This window comes from Carlito syrichta, unplaced genomic scaffold (genome assembly GCF_000164805.1).
Source record: "Carlito syrichta isolate Samal-C Ts95f unplaced genomic scaffold, Tarsius_syrichta-2.0.1 Scaffold316493, whole genome shotgun sequence".
NCBI classification, from domain to species: Eukaryota; Metazoa; Chordata; class Mammalia; order Primates; family Tarsiidae; genus Carlito; species Carlito syrichta.
In genome coordinates, this window is record NW_007260589.1 from 696046 (window position 1) to 712538 (window position 16493).

The window sequence follows — 16493 nt, forward strand, 5'->3', positions numbered from 1 at the left end:
TTCCCATTGCTTCTAGATCCCTGAACAAGAGCCTGTATTATCTGGCAATGTGTTCTGTGCCTCAGTTTCTTCATATGTAAAAACATGAGGCTTAAGTTGGATAACACTTAAACACCTTTCAGTGCCTGGCATACAGTGAGTGTCCAATGCCTGTTAATGTCTGTCATTCTGACTTCTCTGGACTTTCTTGGCATAACAAATCCTCCAGCTTTCCACTCTCCATACAAACCTCAAACTTGCTATCCTCCCTGCTGCCACTGGGTCTTTGCACATGTGATTATTTCTGGTCAGACATGCTTACATTTTTCCCAGATGCCATTGATTGGACCACTTTTCTGCTCAAATCTCCCTTCAAGAGGGACTAACAGCCACATCTATCTCCCTTGTAGCATGACAGTTACAATTTGTCATGTACTTTTGTGGTTACTTAATCCCCTACTGGTCTTTAGGCTCTGGGTGGATAGGGACAATGCCAGTTATACTTCTGGTCCCTGGCAGCATAGGTAGTTAACGCATTTCTCAGTTAGGAAAAGAAAAAGTGCAGCTCACTGCCATATTCATTTAATTCGACATAAACACGTTCTTTGAGGCTGCAGCAAATCTGACTGGCTTTCAGTGTGAAAATAAAATATAAAACCTGTACTTGGAATTATTCCTTTCTTTTTTTGAGTTGGAGTCTCGCTTCGTCGCCCAGGCTGGAGAGCAGTAGCACACTCATGGCTACTCCAGCATCGACCTACTGGGCTCAGGGGATCCTTCCGCCCCAGGCTTCCAAGTAGCTGGAACTACAGGCATGCGCCACCATGCACGGCTAATATTTTGATTTATTGTAGAGATGAGGTCTTGCCAAGTTGCCCAGGCTGGTCTCAAACTCATGGGCTCAGGCAATCCTCCTCGGCCTCCCAAAGTGCTGGGATTACAGGCTTGAGCCACTGCGCTCAGCCTGGAGTTATTTCTAAATAGAACTTGTCTCTAATCTTAACGAGAATCACAAAAAGAAAGGAAGGAAGGAAGGAAGGAAGGAAGGAAGGAAGGAAGGAAGGAAGGGAGGAAGGAAGGAAGGAAGGAAAGAAGAGAATCACTATATTACCACTACTAAAAAGAGAATACTATAACAGAAAAATGTCATTTGTTTTCAAACACTATCGTTATACTAGAGTGATGTGAAAATAATAAAAGTGAGATATTTCATGGAAACTTTAGGGGCAAGGTTAGGACTCAAATCCATGAGTTATCTTGGGGTAAATGCTCTGGCCACAAGTATTACCATCGACTATTCTCAGGGTAACAGGAAAAGGGCTCACTGTTGGGGAGTGAGTCCAGAGTTCTGGAAGAAATGGAGACTCCTCTCCTGGCTGGAGGGTTGGAGCATGGAGGCACCCTCGCCCCTCTGCTCAGGGAAGAGACCCCAGACCAAACTCACAGGGCAAATGCAGGGGTTGGGCCCCCCCTTCTTCCTTCTTTTCTCAGCACGTGGGCTCTCTTACAGAGATGAGACCCTCAACAGCACTTGCTAACTGACCCAGGTGTGTGAGGACACTTGGGTCAACTAAGGGAAGCCATTCTGTGGCCAGCCACCTCACTGTGGGTCAATGAATGCCTCCCAATGAGAAGGGCCCTCCTGCCCAGTGAAGACCCAAGGTGTAAATGTTCCTTGTATGGTTCTCAGAGGCTCTGCCTTCTGCCAACTCCCTTCAGTGACACACCGGGCAGGGCTGCCACCAGCCCACCTGATTTTTTAAAAATAATGCTTAAAAAACAGTCACTGTCGGTGAATTGACTTTTGATGTCGGTGATGCTCACAGGATGGGCTCAGATGCCTTCCAGTGTTTCTTCCTGGTGTCAGTGCAGATGCATTCATGTATTCATTCATTCCTTCACTCAACAAATATTTCCTGAGCCCTTTCCCTGAGCCAGGCCCTATGTGACTTCTTTTGAGGAGCGGGAAATGTTCACTTGGTCCGTTAGCTAATAGAAGTTGCTTCTTTTCCCACAGGATGGATTGTACTATGAATATGCAACTGTGCGTGGGAAGACCCCCCAACTACCCTCAGGTGTCCGTGCAGAAGAACAAAAGGATATCACTTCACGGATGTCTTTGAAGTCCTTGGAGGTCTCTAGGATAGAAAGGCAGCAAGTATGTGGGGAAAGGACCCGTTTTGTAGTCAGATGGCCTGGGTTCGAAACTGGAATTCTGTGTTGCATGTGTGTATGTATCCACCCCTCCCCCACACATGCACTTGGCATAAGTCGAGACACAGGATCCGTGAGTGGGAAAGAATACTGGAATGTTTCCTAGAAGGAAAGACCGTGGGTGTGGGATTCAGACAGGTTTGGGATCAAATGTTGAAATTGCCCCGGCTGGCTGGCCAATCCCAGTGAAGGATTTGGAGTCCAGCTTGGGAGTCTCTCAGTCTAAGACCTTGTGAGTTGCCAGAATCTCTGAAACTTTTTGCACCCTCTGTGCCCCTCCGTGTTCCCGGACCATCCACAACAATACCTGTTTGAAGCAGGTTTTAGACGTGTGTGTTAAGGCCAAAGTGTGACTCTGGGTGGAAGCAGGGGCAAGATAGCCACCACTGCCACAGGGGGTGTCTCTGGGGACTGCAAAATTCACAGGGGGAGCCCGAGAGGTGTTGAGGCATACATGTGTTCAGGCCTTCGTGGACTCACTTGTGGCCTTAATATGATGAAACGTTTTTAAAATAAAGTTTGTTGCCATGAAGAAATATGAAGCTAAAAAGACTTAAAATACCAACTATACATTTCCAGCTGACAAAACATTTTAGGCTTTCTTGAAGATGATAAAATGTCTTCAGTTAGAATTAATTTCGTAAAAACGAAACACCCTTGCAAATGTCCTTTTGTTACTTTAACTGTACTACTAATTTCTTTATTATTTCTTGGTTTGAAGACTCAGTTCCAACAGAATTTTAAATAATGACTCAGACTATCTTGAAACCTCTTTTTCCTCTCCTAAATATTTGCTACTGACCCACAAGCTATTATAAATAGATTATAAGAGTGTTCCATTATGTTCTATAAATGTTCCCATGGACAAGAATTCTCATAGCTCATTGAAATGGGTTTGAGTCTTTTAAAACAACAGCAAACAATTTAGAAACACCCAAAAGGATTAGTTTCATGTACTGAAAAAAAAATCTCATTTAATTTTATTGTAATGAGTAAGTCATCTTCATAAAAATGTACACATTTTAACTGGAACACTAAATCACAGATTTCTGTACTGATCATGGATTTTTTTGGACAAGGTTCCCAATACCAGGAGTAAATGCTTAGGGTCTTTTCTACTCTGGAAGGAATAGAGATCATATCAGCAGAAAATTCCATAGAAACAATAGAAGCTTCATAATACATACAGGTCAGGGCTTGTTTTCCCTGGTTAAATACCTGTTCACATTTCTCCAGGCACTTAAATGGTTTTAAAGACCTCAGCTGTCACTCAAGATGGTAAAAGGACTTTCCTCTGGACACTCACCTCCTGCGTTTATTTCAACTATAACATTTATGCTACCCTGGCTGGGCGCAGTGGCTCATGCCTGAATCTCAGCACTTTGGGAGACTGAAGCAACAGGATCGCTTGAGCCCAGGAGTTCAAGACCAGCCTGGGTAACATAATGAGACCTCATCTCTAAAAAAAAATTAAAAAAATTATCCTGGTGCGGTGGCGTGCACTTGTAGTCCCAGCTACTTGGGAGGCTGAGGCAGAAGGATCGCTTGCGCCCAGGAGGTTGAGGCTGCAGTGAGCTGTGAGTGTGCCACTGCACTCCCGCTTGGGGGACAGAATGACACTCTGACTCAAAAACAAACAAACAAAAGGAAAATTATCCCATCCTAAAATCGCATTTTGTTGTCCATCTTCCCTAATAGCAGGCAAATATCCTGAAAGTGAAGACTGCCTCTTGTTTACTATTATATCCTTGGGGCATAGTAGATACTCAACAGATATTGGTTAAATAAATGAATGAGGGTCCTGATACCTGGGAACTGAGGGAAGCTTCACTAAAGGTGTCACACAGGGACAGTCTCTAGCCAGTAGATACCTCCTTTCAGGTGTCCCCAAAGTTCTAGGGTGTGGGCCCACAGCCAGAAGACCTAGAGGGTACTTTTCCTTCTCGTGTGTTTCTCTGACCTAGTGAGCAGCAGAGCCTCGAATTAAGAGCACGGAGGTCTGGCTGGCATTTCAAGTTGCTAACAAAAGGTGACGGCAATCCTCACTTCCACCGTACCATCATTGTCTTCCGCACAGCCGTATCATCAGAAGATTTATTGAACACATCGAGACACTATGCTAAGTTCTTGATATACGTTATCTACAAAGTTGTTGCTCTTGCTAACTCTCCTCTCACTCCCCTCCCCCCTTTTTTGAAGAGATGGGATCTCACTATGTTGCCTGGGCTGGTCTCGAACTCCTGGCCTCAAGCGATACTCCAGCCTCCACCTCCCAAGTAGCTGGGATTACAGGCGTGAGGCACCACGCCCAGCTCCAGTTGTTGTTCTGAGTCCCACTTTACAGATGAGGAAACTGAAGTCTAGAAGTGTGGCTACCTGTTCAGGCTGACACAGTGTTGAAGCCAAGACTCCCATCCAAGACAGAATGACCTTCACGTTCAATGTGTTTGTAACCGTGAAGCAACCCAGAGGCGGATATTCCTAACAGGATACAGAGAGCCTGGAATGATGCTTGTCTTATTCATTCTGATCCTCTCTCCCCACCTCACTCCAACAAAACCTCACTCCAACAAAGCCTCACTCCAACAAAGCCCTTCTGCCCCCTTTTCATTGGAATGTGGGATCCAGATGGTTTTCACAAAGACTGTGGACAACAAGAGGATAGGCGATGAGGGGCTTGAAGCCACCAGAATCCTCACATAGGCTCCAAATACCTTCCCGGAAGATGATACATGGAGTATGTGCTCATGGGAATTACAATTCAGACAGTGTAGATGGGCAGAAGATGTCTCTCTTGGTCTCTCTTGGGGTCTCTCTGGGTCTCTCTTGGTCTCTCTTGGGGTAACCACTTCTGCAGATTCAGTGCCGATTCTTTGGCAGTTATCTCCCTACTCTAAAAAAAAGTTTTCTGTCCTTATTATTTCATATATTTCCTTTTAAAAGAATGTATTCAGTCATCTCATGAAAGAGAAGAAATCTGGCCCATTCTTCCAATCATCGCAAAACTAAATTATTTAGTTTTGTTTTACTATTGGTAACCATTTCAGCTTAAAAATACTATTCTTATGCCTCTGTCTTTACCCTCTGATTCAGACGTACAAGAGGGGGGACCCCCCAAAAACACAGCATCATCTTTGGGAGGTTGGACCCCATTGTGGTACAAGCCTCTCCCACGAGGTGAGTGTTCCGGGTGTCCATGGCATCAGTGTACCAGCTAGCGTTACTCTGAGAGGCTGTGTTCGGCTTCGGTACTTTTTTATTTATCTTTTTTTTTTGAGATTCTCTCAACACGTTTGCCCATTTCATGGTGGCTGATTGACGAGCGCACCTGCCCATGCCGCGCCGAGTGTTCAGCAGTTCGTGGCCCCAAAACCATGACCCCTGCGCCCCACCCTTCCTATTCACTCAGTCTCACCTGGAGCAACTTTTTGGGGGTTTGTCTCCCTGCATGAAAAAAGTCCTTAAAGGAAACGTTTCGCTGATGTGGAAGAGGTGAAACCAAAAATGACAGAAGCACTAAAAGGCATCAAGACGGATGAGTTCAAAGCTGTTTTGAGCAATGGAAAAAGCATCTAAATAGGCGTATTGCCTCCAACGAAGAGCACTTTGAAGATGACAAGTTTAAACACATAGGAATAAATACACAATTTTTAATAAATAAGTTCAGGCTTTTTGGGGTCCCCCCTCATACTTCTGGACTCTCCAGGGGAATCTGTGCTTTATCTTTCTCTAATTAAATCTGCTTCTTTCAGGAGGAACACAGCAATTTGTTATTCCAGTTTGTTTTTCTGGAACATTTCATCGCCAACATTGAAAAATCATCATGAAAGAGTATTTTTCACTTTAAACATTTTGTGAGTTTTTTGGGGCGGGGGGAGCCTTTGAATCGAATGGTTACTATTTCTTTGGGTACAGCATTTTAAATAACTATCCTGCAAATAAATTTCTGGAATATGGTTCATTCTGAGTTTCTGTAATCAAGACTTGGCATTTTTAAGACCAGACAGAAACATGGACACCCTAACTCCCTGCCTGGTGTTGCTACCCTCACCAATCACCTTTCTGAATTCAGGCTAATTAGGACTTAATCAGCCTTTAATTACTTGATCTTCCTTCCTTCCTTCTTTCCTCCCTTTCTCCTGCCCTCCCTTTCTTTCTCTCTCCTTCCCTTCTTTCCTTTCTTCTTTCATAAATGGTTTCTGGGAGCAAAATTAAGGCATATAAAATATATGTAGAGCTAGGGTTTCCCTAAGGGGCTCAGGTTAGTCTCGAACTCCTGACCTCAAGCGATCCTCCCGCCTCAACCTCCCTCGTAACTGGGACCACAGGCATGTGCCTCCACACTCAGTTACTTTTAAAAATTTTTTGTAGAGATAGGGTCTCACTATGTTGCCCAGGCTGGCTTTGAACTCCTGATCTCAAGCAATCTTCTTGCCCCAACCTCCCAAAGTACTGGAACTACAGGCACCAGCCGCTGCACCCAGTTCAGATAAAAGAATTAACTCTAGCCAGTTCCCAGCTCAAAATGAATACATTCATACCTGAGCAGGGAGTGCCAGGTTTAGGTCACACCTAGTCATGGAGTCACATGGTTATGCTCTGGTGTGAAGTCTCATTCCTGGATGATACCTGACCACCTACGGTCCCAAGACAGAGGGTTTTTGTTCTGTGCCCACCAGGACCCAGTGACCTGGTCCTGTGTCCTACTGGTGCCACCTTCAACTTGGCTGTCTAGCACTTGATGAGATCTCTTTTTTTTTTTTTTTGAGTCGGAGTCTCACTCTGTCGCCCAAACTGGAGTGCAGTGGTGGCTCCCGGCCACCACAGCCTCGACCTGCTGGGCTCCGGCGATCCTTCCGCCTCAGCCTTCCGAGTAGCCGGAATGACAGGCGTGCGCTACCACGCCTGGCTGATTTTTTTGATTTATTGTAGAGATGAGGTCTCGCTGCCCAGGCGGGTCTCGAACCCGCGGGCTCAGGCAATCCACTCACCTCAGCCTCCCAAAGGTGCAGGATTACAGGCTGAGCCACCGAGCCCGGCTTGATGAGATCTCTTTAGGCGGTGAGGACTACCTCAGTACCTAAGATTACATATTCTCTGGAGTGAAAAATATTATTTTACAAGTCAAAGACTTCCAGATATTAGTTTTTGCATTCTTCCCATAGGTGACATAGTACTAGGCCACGAGGAGCAGCTCACAAATACTTTTTAGTTGATTAATGGGGACAGAAACACACCCAATGTTACATTAAAGCATACTTCTAAACACCAAGAAAATAATTTCATGGCCACAAAACTAATAAGTTGGGGTATTTCTTTAAATAAACTTAAATCTTGGAATTAGAACTATGTACATGCCTTCCCTGCTGGGTAGGCATGTTGAGGGTAATTGTTTTGATTATGAGGAAATCAACGGAGACAGCCTTTATAAACTAAACCATTTATGAGGTATGTGTAGTCATGCAGTTCAGACGTGTGTGTGCATTCCTACTGTGACTTCTTGTTTTCATATTCAAAGCTACCGCCCTTAGAAAAAGCCACAGATAGAATATACATACTTATTGCAGCGAAAGAAAATAAGTGGAAAACTTATTCCATTTTTCTATTAGAAATAAACTCTCCATTTTCAGATAAAAACATCACACCTGTAAGGTACTTTTTATTTTCATATTAATATTCTATTTACAGTGTATGGACGATCAGTACCTTTATTTGTTTATTTAATTCCATCCATATGCACACTAACCAATAACTTTAATGTAATTATTCTACACACGCATGCCACGCACTCAAACTTGTCAAAAGTGAACCATGGAAGACTGGGCACAGTGGCTCATGCCTGTAATCCCAGCACTTTGGGAGGCCAAGGTGGGAGGATTGCTTGAGCCCAGGAGTTCGAGACCAATCTAGGCAACATAGCAAGACCTCATCTCTACAAAAATTAAAAAAAAAATTAGCTGGGTTTGATGGCGTGCATCTATAGTCCTAGCTACTTGGGAGGCTGAGTGGGAAGGATTGCCAGAGACCAGTAGGTGGAGGCTGCAGTGAGCCAGGATGGTGCCACTGCACTCCAGCCCAGGCAACAGAGTGAGACCTCTACTCAAAAAAATAAAATAAAATAAATACTGGAGTTATCCTTTCTACTATATAATATATTATTACTATTTTTAATAGAAATGTGCCTTTGTATCACAAAGAACCTCACAGAAATGAAAACTAACTCAAAAAGGAATGGGACCACCGACCTCCATCTGCAGAACTCAGGCAAAATAGATAGGGGCAGGCAATGCGAGTTTCTCGGCTGCCTGGAGGCCAGTGGGAAGGCTGAGAACAGAACCAATCTAAACATGGCTGACACTACCTTCGGAGCCTAAGAGCAGGGGATCCTTGAAAATGCCCCCTAGCCACCCTTCCTCTAGAATGTTCAATAAGGCCATCTTGCCAAAGTGACTAAGCAGGCACTCGGCATCTCAGAATTTTGCCTCATGGCTACATAAAAATATTCCTTTCACCCAGACCCACTACCCTTTGTGGTTCAAAGTTAAGGCCTGGGGAGGGAGGGGGAGAGTTTACCCAGCACAGCTGTCCTGGGTTCAGGGCCCTGATTTCTGTCTAGTCCCCGAGGTACTTACAGTTAATATATTTCTATATAAATACAAGAGACAGAGAAACTATAAAATCTGAGGGGTTGGGGGAGAAAGGTGGGGACTTGGCCAGAAGCTAGAGCAGGCGAGCCCTCTCAGGCCGATGTAACCCCTTCAGCTTGTGGCTTCTCCTCCTCAGTTTTCTCCTCTTTTGTGACTTCTTTCTTCTCTTCAGGGTCTTTTTCTTTGTCATCCTCAGTTGTGACTCTCTTGGCTTTTATTTTACGTTGGAGGCCGCCCTCCCCCTCCTCATCAGAGCCAGAGAACTCTTCCTCACAGGCAATCAGTAAGTCAGAGGAACAGATGGAGACACGCTGGTCAGGGTCTTCTTCATCCTCGTCGCCACTCTCCTTTGGATTGGTGTCCTCAGAAGATGCCTGCATTTGAACCCCAGGGGCATGGGGCAGCATTCTCGGGTCTTCAAGCAATCGGTATCTGATCTTCTCAAGGGCCTCCTTAGTGATCCGGTGAGTCATATTGGAAGGACTGAGGTGAAACTTGCAATCAAGGTATTCGAAGTCATCACTTTATAGAAGCGTATCGGGGATGTCTGTGTCCAAGGCTACAGCTGTTTCGTGCGACCAGTACCAGGTGGAATTACGAATGGTGTTAACACCTCTTTCAAGCGTCAGCATAGGCAGGGCGATGCTCTTGACAATTTCCACACACTTGGCGTGCCCTTTGATGGTCAGATTGAAGCAACATAACCGACCCCCAGACACAGAGTCTGAGCCACTCTGTGAGACTGTGACGCTAGGCTGCAACACCTCCATGACCTTGGATGGGACCAGTTTGAAAATGAACTCACAGGACTTGCGATCAATCCCATCTTGAAGTGGGTTGTTAACAGCATAAGACTTGTCTTTGCTGGCCAATACCCCCTAGGTCCCTAGTCCCTGGGAAGGACTCTCCATACTTGGAAAAGGACACAGTTTTGGCCCCGTCTGTGGCATAGAAAGCCTCTCACACAGTCCCGCGTGATGAATATCAGCGTTAATACACAGCATTCTCTGGTGATCCTTCAGCAGCTCCCGGGGTGGCCAAGACGATGTCACTGATGTAACGGAAGCCCGAAGTCTCAGACTTCCCTGCATGGTGAAGGTCCCTAGCCCAATTCCCCACAATGTCTGCCATAGACAATGGACAGAACTCAAATGGGCCACCAGATCCCACAGTCCTCATCAACGGTGAATCTCTGTGCTTGGGTGTCTTATCTGGACAGATGAAGGCAAGAATTTCATGCAGTCATCACAGTGGTGGTGCTTGGTCATCTCAGCACTGGCTTTGCGAGCATGCCTTTTGTGGTCTTTATTTTTATTTATTTTGAGTTGGAGTCTCACTCTGTTGCCCAGGCTGGAATGCAGTGGCACGCTCACAGCCGCTGCAGTCTTGATCTGCTGGGCTTAGGCGATCCTTTCGTCTCAGCCTTCTAAGTAGCAGGAACTACAGGTGCACGCCACCACGCCCGGCTAATTTTTGGGATTTATCTTAGAGACGAGGTCTCACCAAGTTGCTCACGCTGGTCTCAAACCCTGGGTCTCAGGCAGTCCTCTCGCCTCAGCCTCCCAAAGTGCTGGGATTTGTGGGGTACATGTGAGAATTTGCTGCATCAGTAAATTGCATGCGGGTGAGGCTTGGGCTTCTAGTGAGTCCTCTCTCCCCCTGGTGTGGACGTGGTACCCAGGGGGTGGTTGTGTGCCCATTAACCCTTACTTTCTCTTCCCCTGATAGTAGGGCCTGGTGTCGATTGTTCCTGCCTTTGTGCTCACGTACTCAATGTTTAGGGCCAGCCTATGAGTAAAAACATGCGGCACTCAGTTCTGCAATCCTTCTCTTAGAATGATGTCTTTAGCTGCATCCGTGTTGCTGCAAAGGACATGATTTTGTTCTTCTTTATGACTGCAACTTTTCATTTTTCAGTGGAGACTGCAGCTGAGCATCAAACAGTGAGTCATGAGGATTCAGCGAGGCTTCACTGGGTGGCTTTGTCCATAATAATAATTTCCAATATCCCTGTCATAGGAGGAACAGATTTTCCTCCTGGTCCTGTGTCTGTGTCATCTTGGTGACCTCCTGTCCCTCCCATCAGTCCGTCCGTCCGCCCTCCCCGCCACTGCATAATTTAAAGGTAACTATGCTTTGTCCTGGTGATGCGTCATCTTGAATCCTTTCATTGACAGACTTTACTCAGCAAAAATATGAGAAGGAAAAATTGAATTTAATGCAATCATTTTATTATATTGGCTGGTATACGATGCACCTCTGTAGCTGCATTATTTGAAAAGTCCTCTTATCATTATTTTATTTTTCCGATTTTGCTGTCTTGGTGCTTTGCAGTACTATCGATCAACTTACTTTTTTCTCTCCCTTTTTACTTTATCTTGCTTTGATGACTTTCAGTAGGTAAAACATGGAAGCCAAAAGAAAAAAAGAAGAAGAAGAAAGAAAAACGAAAAAGAAAAAGCAAGTGAGGAATGCGAAAAGTGCTTCCTAGTTATTGAAGTCAACTCTTTTGACTGCCACTGCTATAAGGTATTAGTTCTGTGAGTCTAACAAGATCAATGAAGAAAGGAAAAAGGAGACAGGGACAGGAAGAAGAAAGATCTTAATTATATCAAACCAGGGGAAGTCCCTGGCCGGATGGTGGAAGCATTCCATTTTTCCATTTGGAGACAGTATACCTTTGTCATCAAGGACATTTCCTTCCAGATCAATACTTACCAGAAAATGGCTCTTGTTGTTTGGCAAATTTCAACTTAATAGAATGTCATCTTTGGTGGCATTAGAGGGACAAAACCAGGCCTATCTGTGTACTGGCTGTATTTCTGTACCACCCCATACAGCTCCAAAGCTGCAGAGCTCTGGTCAGTCAAGCACTGAGTTACCAATGACAATGATCGATCGTTTGGACAGTTTCTTCTGTTCTCACCCACCGCAGGCTATTGCAACCCCTAACTTGTAATCATAACCACATCCAGCAATGGCGTTCCTTGGTTCTTCTAACATCTTAGTAGACCTGGGTTGAAAGACCTACGTAACATATCCCTCCTTTTTTTTCTTTCCAATTATTTTTTATTGTGATAAAATACACACAACATCGAATTTACTGTCTTAACCTTTTCAAGTGTGCAGTTCAGTGGTATTAAGTGTATTCACACTATTGTGTGTCTATCCCCATCTGAGCCCCAGAACTCTTTTTATCATGAAAAGCTAGATTCTATTAAACATCAACTCCCTGGTCCCCCGTAGCCCCTGGTAACCACCTTTCTGCTTTCGGTCTCTATGATTTTTGATTACAGTAAGGACCTCATGTAAATGGAGTCATATAGCATTTGTCTTTTTCCTTCTCCTTGTGCTCTACCTTTCCCAATTCCATTTAATATAATTCAAACATGGTTCCTCTCATGGGAGAGGTCATGAGGTCATTCTTTTGAGCTGTTTCCTTTCCCGCTATCTCTGGGGAAACAAATTTTAAATCTTGCCTGACCTCCTTCAGCTCTTCGTCATACCATTTATACGCCTCTCATTTAAAAAAGGCCTAAAAGTTACTGGGATAAGTTTTTCAACAGGTACGCGTTTTAAAGTGTAATTAGCCATAACAAAGAGGGGTAGCAGCCAACCCCTAAAAACTCTAAAATGGCTAAACGTTCTTTCCAAAATCTCCAAACAGTTTTAACTCATCTTTAATTAAAAATATTTCCCCTCAACAAGAAACTTTTATTTTTTTTTAAACTCACTGGTCCTGCTTTTTCTGGGAGGCAAATGCTCAGTATTCCGACACTGACGTTTTTCTCTTTATTCCATGAGAGGCGTGCAGAGTTCAACTGTGTTATGGGTTCAAGAGGTTTTTGAGGCCCGGAGTCTGGGAAGCAAATCACAACATTTAATGCTGCTTCTCCAGGGAAAATCTTCTAAGTTCCACATAACTCCTAGGAAATGAATATGTTGAGCACAGCCCATTTATAAACTGGAGGCTGAGGGGAGGTTATAGACTCCTCATGGATTTTCATGCGTGAGTCAAAGCAGAAAGCTGTTGGCCACATCTATGCCATAGGACATTAAGAAGTCACCACCAGATCTCAGCGGCCGGCATGTCCCCTAGCTGCTCTGGTAGAGTGTATAACCATCCCAGCTCAAGACCCACTAGCCAACATGCTGATCATAGAGATTATGTGAGCAATCTGTGACTTTGAGGCCCTGTTTTTGTTTGTTTTGTTTTATTTCGTTTTTGTTTTTGAGTTGGAGTCTCACTGTGTTGCCCAGGCTGGAGTGCTGTGGCCGCTTCCAGCCACCGCAGCCTCGACCTGCTGGGTCCGGCGATCCTTCCGCCTCAGCCTTCCACGGAGCTGGAACTACAGGCGCGCGCTACCACGCCCGGCTGATTTTTGATTTATTGTAGAGATGAGGTCTCGCCTGCCCAGACGGGTCTCGAACTGGTGGGCTCAGGCAATCCACTCACCTCGGCCTCCCAAGGCGCGGGATTACAGGCTGAGCCACTGAGCCCAGTTTGTTTTGTGTTTTTTTAAACAAATAGGCTGGGTGTGGCGGCTCACACCTACAATCCCAGCACTTTGGGAGGCCAGGGAAGGAGGATTGCTTGAGCCAAGGAATTTGAGACCAGAATGGGCAACCTAGTGAGAACTTATCTCTACAAGAAAAAAAAAATCAAAAGATTGACCGGGTGTGGTGGTGTGCACCCATAGTCCCAGCTACTCAGGAGGCAGAAGGATCACTTGAACCCAGAAGATAGAGGCTGCAGTGAGCCATGACCATGCTCCTGGGCAAAAGAGTGAGTCCCTGATTCCAAAATAAAAAACAATAACAAAAAAAATGGGAGAGGATGCTGAAATTGAAATAAATGTTTTCAAGATAGCAAGCAAGAACTACAGAAAAATTAGCCTGGAACAGAAGACAACTAGCTAACTGTATTATTTCAGGAGGAGACACAGGGGGTCATCAGAAACCATCAAAGAGCTTCAAAGCAATAAGCTAAAGAAACTCCCAACTCTTGCATAAAACACCAATTTAAAGATAACACATTAGCTGATGGTCTGGTGAGTCTCAGAGCTGGGAATATTGATCTATGAGGTTCTAGTCGAACAACTGCAAATAGCAAATGAGGCCAAGTTACTATCAGGGCAACAGACGCACTGTCTGGCTGTCTTCTTTTTGCTCCAAGGACCTGTGGGAGACTGGAGGCAGGCTGCCTTGTGTGGGAAGCCGGGAGCCTCCATTAATTATTTATTCATCCTATCCTTTGATTACTTGGTGCATGCACATCTGGCCTCCTCACTGTGGCCATAAACACCTAAAAGACAAGTAAATGGACTTCTACTTCCTTGGGATCTCCCATGATACCTCCACACTGCCGGGCACAGCATGGGCATCTGATAAACATAGCTTGACTCCCTCGTAGGAAGAAGTCCTGCGTACAGTCACAAGCCCTGAAGCAACATCCATCCCACATGCCTGTTTCTGCCCGACTTTCTGGGAAGAGCCTGATGGAGAATGCTGGTTTGACAAACTCTGGGAGCCAATTCAGAGTGGAGAAACCTTGAATCTTGCAGTAGCGAAAACTGCCTACTACCTAGAGACTATATGCCCCATGAGGGCAAGAATTATGTTTTGTTCCCTTCCCAGCTCCTAGCACTGAGTAGGGGCTCAAAAAAATGCTGAAAAGCCTGATGCTGATGATGAAAAACATATGAAACCAAGTTTCACCTCCACCCTGCTCCATGTATATCCCTTGCTCCGTGAAACATATGAAACCAGCATATGAGTCTCTTGGATCAGTCTTCCTGCACCTTGTGTTTTTCTTCATTCATTTTCTATAGCCAGACCCCAGGAGTGACTCCAGAAAAACCTACCAACATGGCACCCAACATGGTACACAGGGAGGGGGTGGCAGGTGGCGTTCCTCCCAGGTCTGACCAGGGGTCTGGGGAGGTTGAGGATCAAGGAGGAAGGTCATTGTCCTACTAGCTGTGAGTCTCAGGGATAGCTGTGGGTCTCAGGGCTTGCCGTGGATGGAAAATAGCTGCTTGAGAGAAATGGCCAGATGTCAGCTCGAGCTCTTGGCAACCTCCAGGAAGTGGAACGCGGCTCTGCATGGTCCCTGTCTGGCTGGCTGGCAGCTTCCTGCCAGGGAAGGCTGCCAAGTGGCTTGTGACAGCTGTGTGGTGCACACGTCTCCAAGGTTCTCTGGTGCACTGCCATTTCTGACCTGCCTGTCTGCTACTCGTGGGAAGTAGCTGAGAGGTTCAGATGCAGAGGGACCCCATCTTTTCATTGGCTTTCGATCTCAGCAGGCTGCCTGCCTATCTTGCACTTTAAGGTGGAAATCACAGGAGGATGGTCCCCAGCTTTTCTGGTCAATAGGAAACGACTGATTCTGTGTATGAAGGAGAGCTAGACTTCATGCTGCTACCAGTCACAGTTGGCATTCAGTGTGACCTCGTGACCATATTTGTTTACCAGCATCTTAAGCGATTGACATCTGTCATGGACCATCACTAGGAAAAACCACCTGCCTGAATAATTTTTTAGAAAATTAAAGCTAGCATTTTACCCATCTATTTCTTTCAAAGTCTTAGAGCTTGTTATTTGGAATGTTGACACCTAAAGGGATTTTAATAAGAGATCACCTTTTCATATTCTTTTACATCAGTGATTGTTACTTAGAGTCACTGTTTACTCAATTTTCCAATAGGAGGTGCATAGATATTACCTCGGGCTCACTCTGTCATTCAAGGAGAAAAGTTCAGAGTGAGATTTCAGACATTACCTTTCAGCATCATTCGTCCAGCAGATCCTCCAAGAGTGTTGAGAAGGCCACTTCTTGCTCCTAACGACGTGGTTGCTTCGAGGAGAGAACCGGTGATGTACTGAGACACGGAAGTCCTTTGGAGGGTGGCACGATACTCACACACAGAATCGTGGACACATCGCTTTACATGCGGGCCCCTGCTAATCCTTCCATGGGCGGTCTCGGCAGCAGAGAGCTTTGTGAAGAAATGGAGTAGAGATCCCACCGTATCTTCGGTTCCTTCTCCTCTTCTCACTGCATTGTAGGTCTGTGAATAGCACAAAGTACAGGAAGTATTCATCTAGTTTCTTAGAAAAGCAAATTAACTTGTTGACAGAATGCCAAGATGACTTATTAAGAAAGAAGGCTCAGAGGCTCTGAGCGCAAACACTCTGAGCCCTGGACGCATGCATTAACCTGAACATTCTACAGACACCATTTATTTGGAAAAGCTATGTGTAGTTATGAAACAGGCCATTCAAACAAGTCAGCTATCAAACAGAGCACTTACAAGTTGCACCAACCAAAAATACATTCAGCTCAAATTTCTCCTCCTCCTCAGCAGAGCAAAGCTCGTCTGCAGCGAGACCAGGGCAAACCTTTCCTCCTTGTCCTTCTGGTCTCTCCTGAGTGACTGCCCCATGTTTGTCTGCCTCCGTGGAGTGCTTCGGTTGACATTCATGGGAAATCTTTTCTCCATGCTCACACTGGAGTGAGGATGAGAAGGTCATGGGGAAAGAGGACGTCTCTGTGTCTCCCTTGGGCATAATCCTTCAAACCGTCAGCTGGGATTAAAGTCTTTGAATTCTTTTTTCTCTTCTTCCTCCTTCACCTCCCACATCTCCTGAGTT

At 45.3% G+C, this 16493-nt stretch overlaps 1 protein-coding gene across 2 annotated transcripts in view; it reads right to left on the reverse strand.

Annotated features, from left to right (window-relative positions):
* PLCE1 (phospholipase C epsilon 1) overlaps nucleotides 1-16493 on the reverse strand; it is a 352472-nt gene that overhangs the window by 213180 nt on the left and 122799 nt on the right. For both annotated transcript variants that reach the window (XM_008074585.2, XM_008074587.1), the window contains exon 2: nucleotides 15622-15910. In XM_008074585.2, the coding sequence (XP_008072776.1) occupies nucleotides 15622-15910 (289 nt within the window). The remainder of the gene's footprint in view (nucleotides 1-15621; nucleotides 15911-16493) is intronic.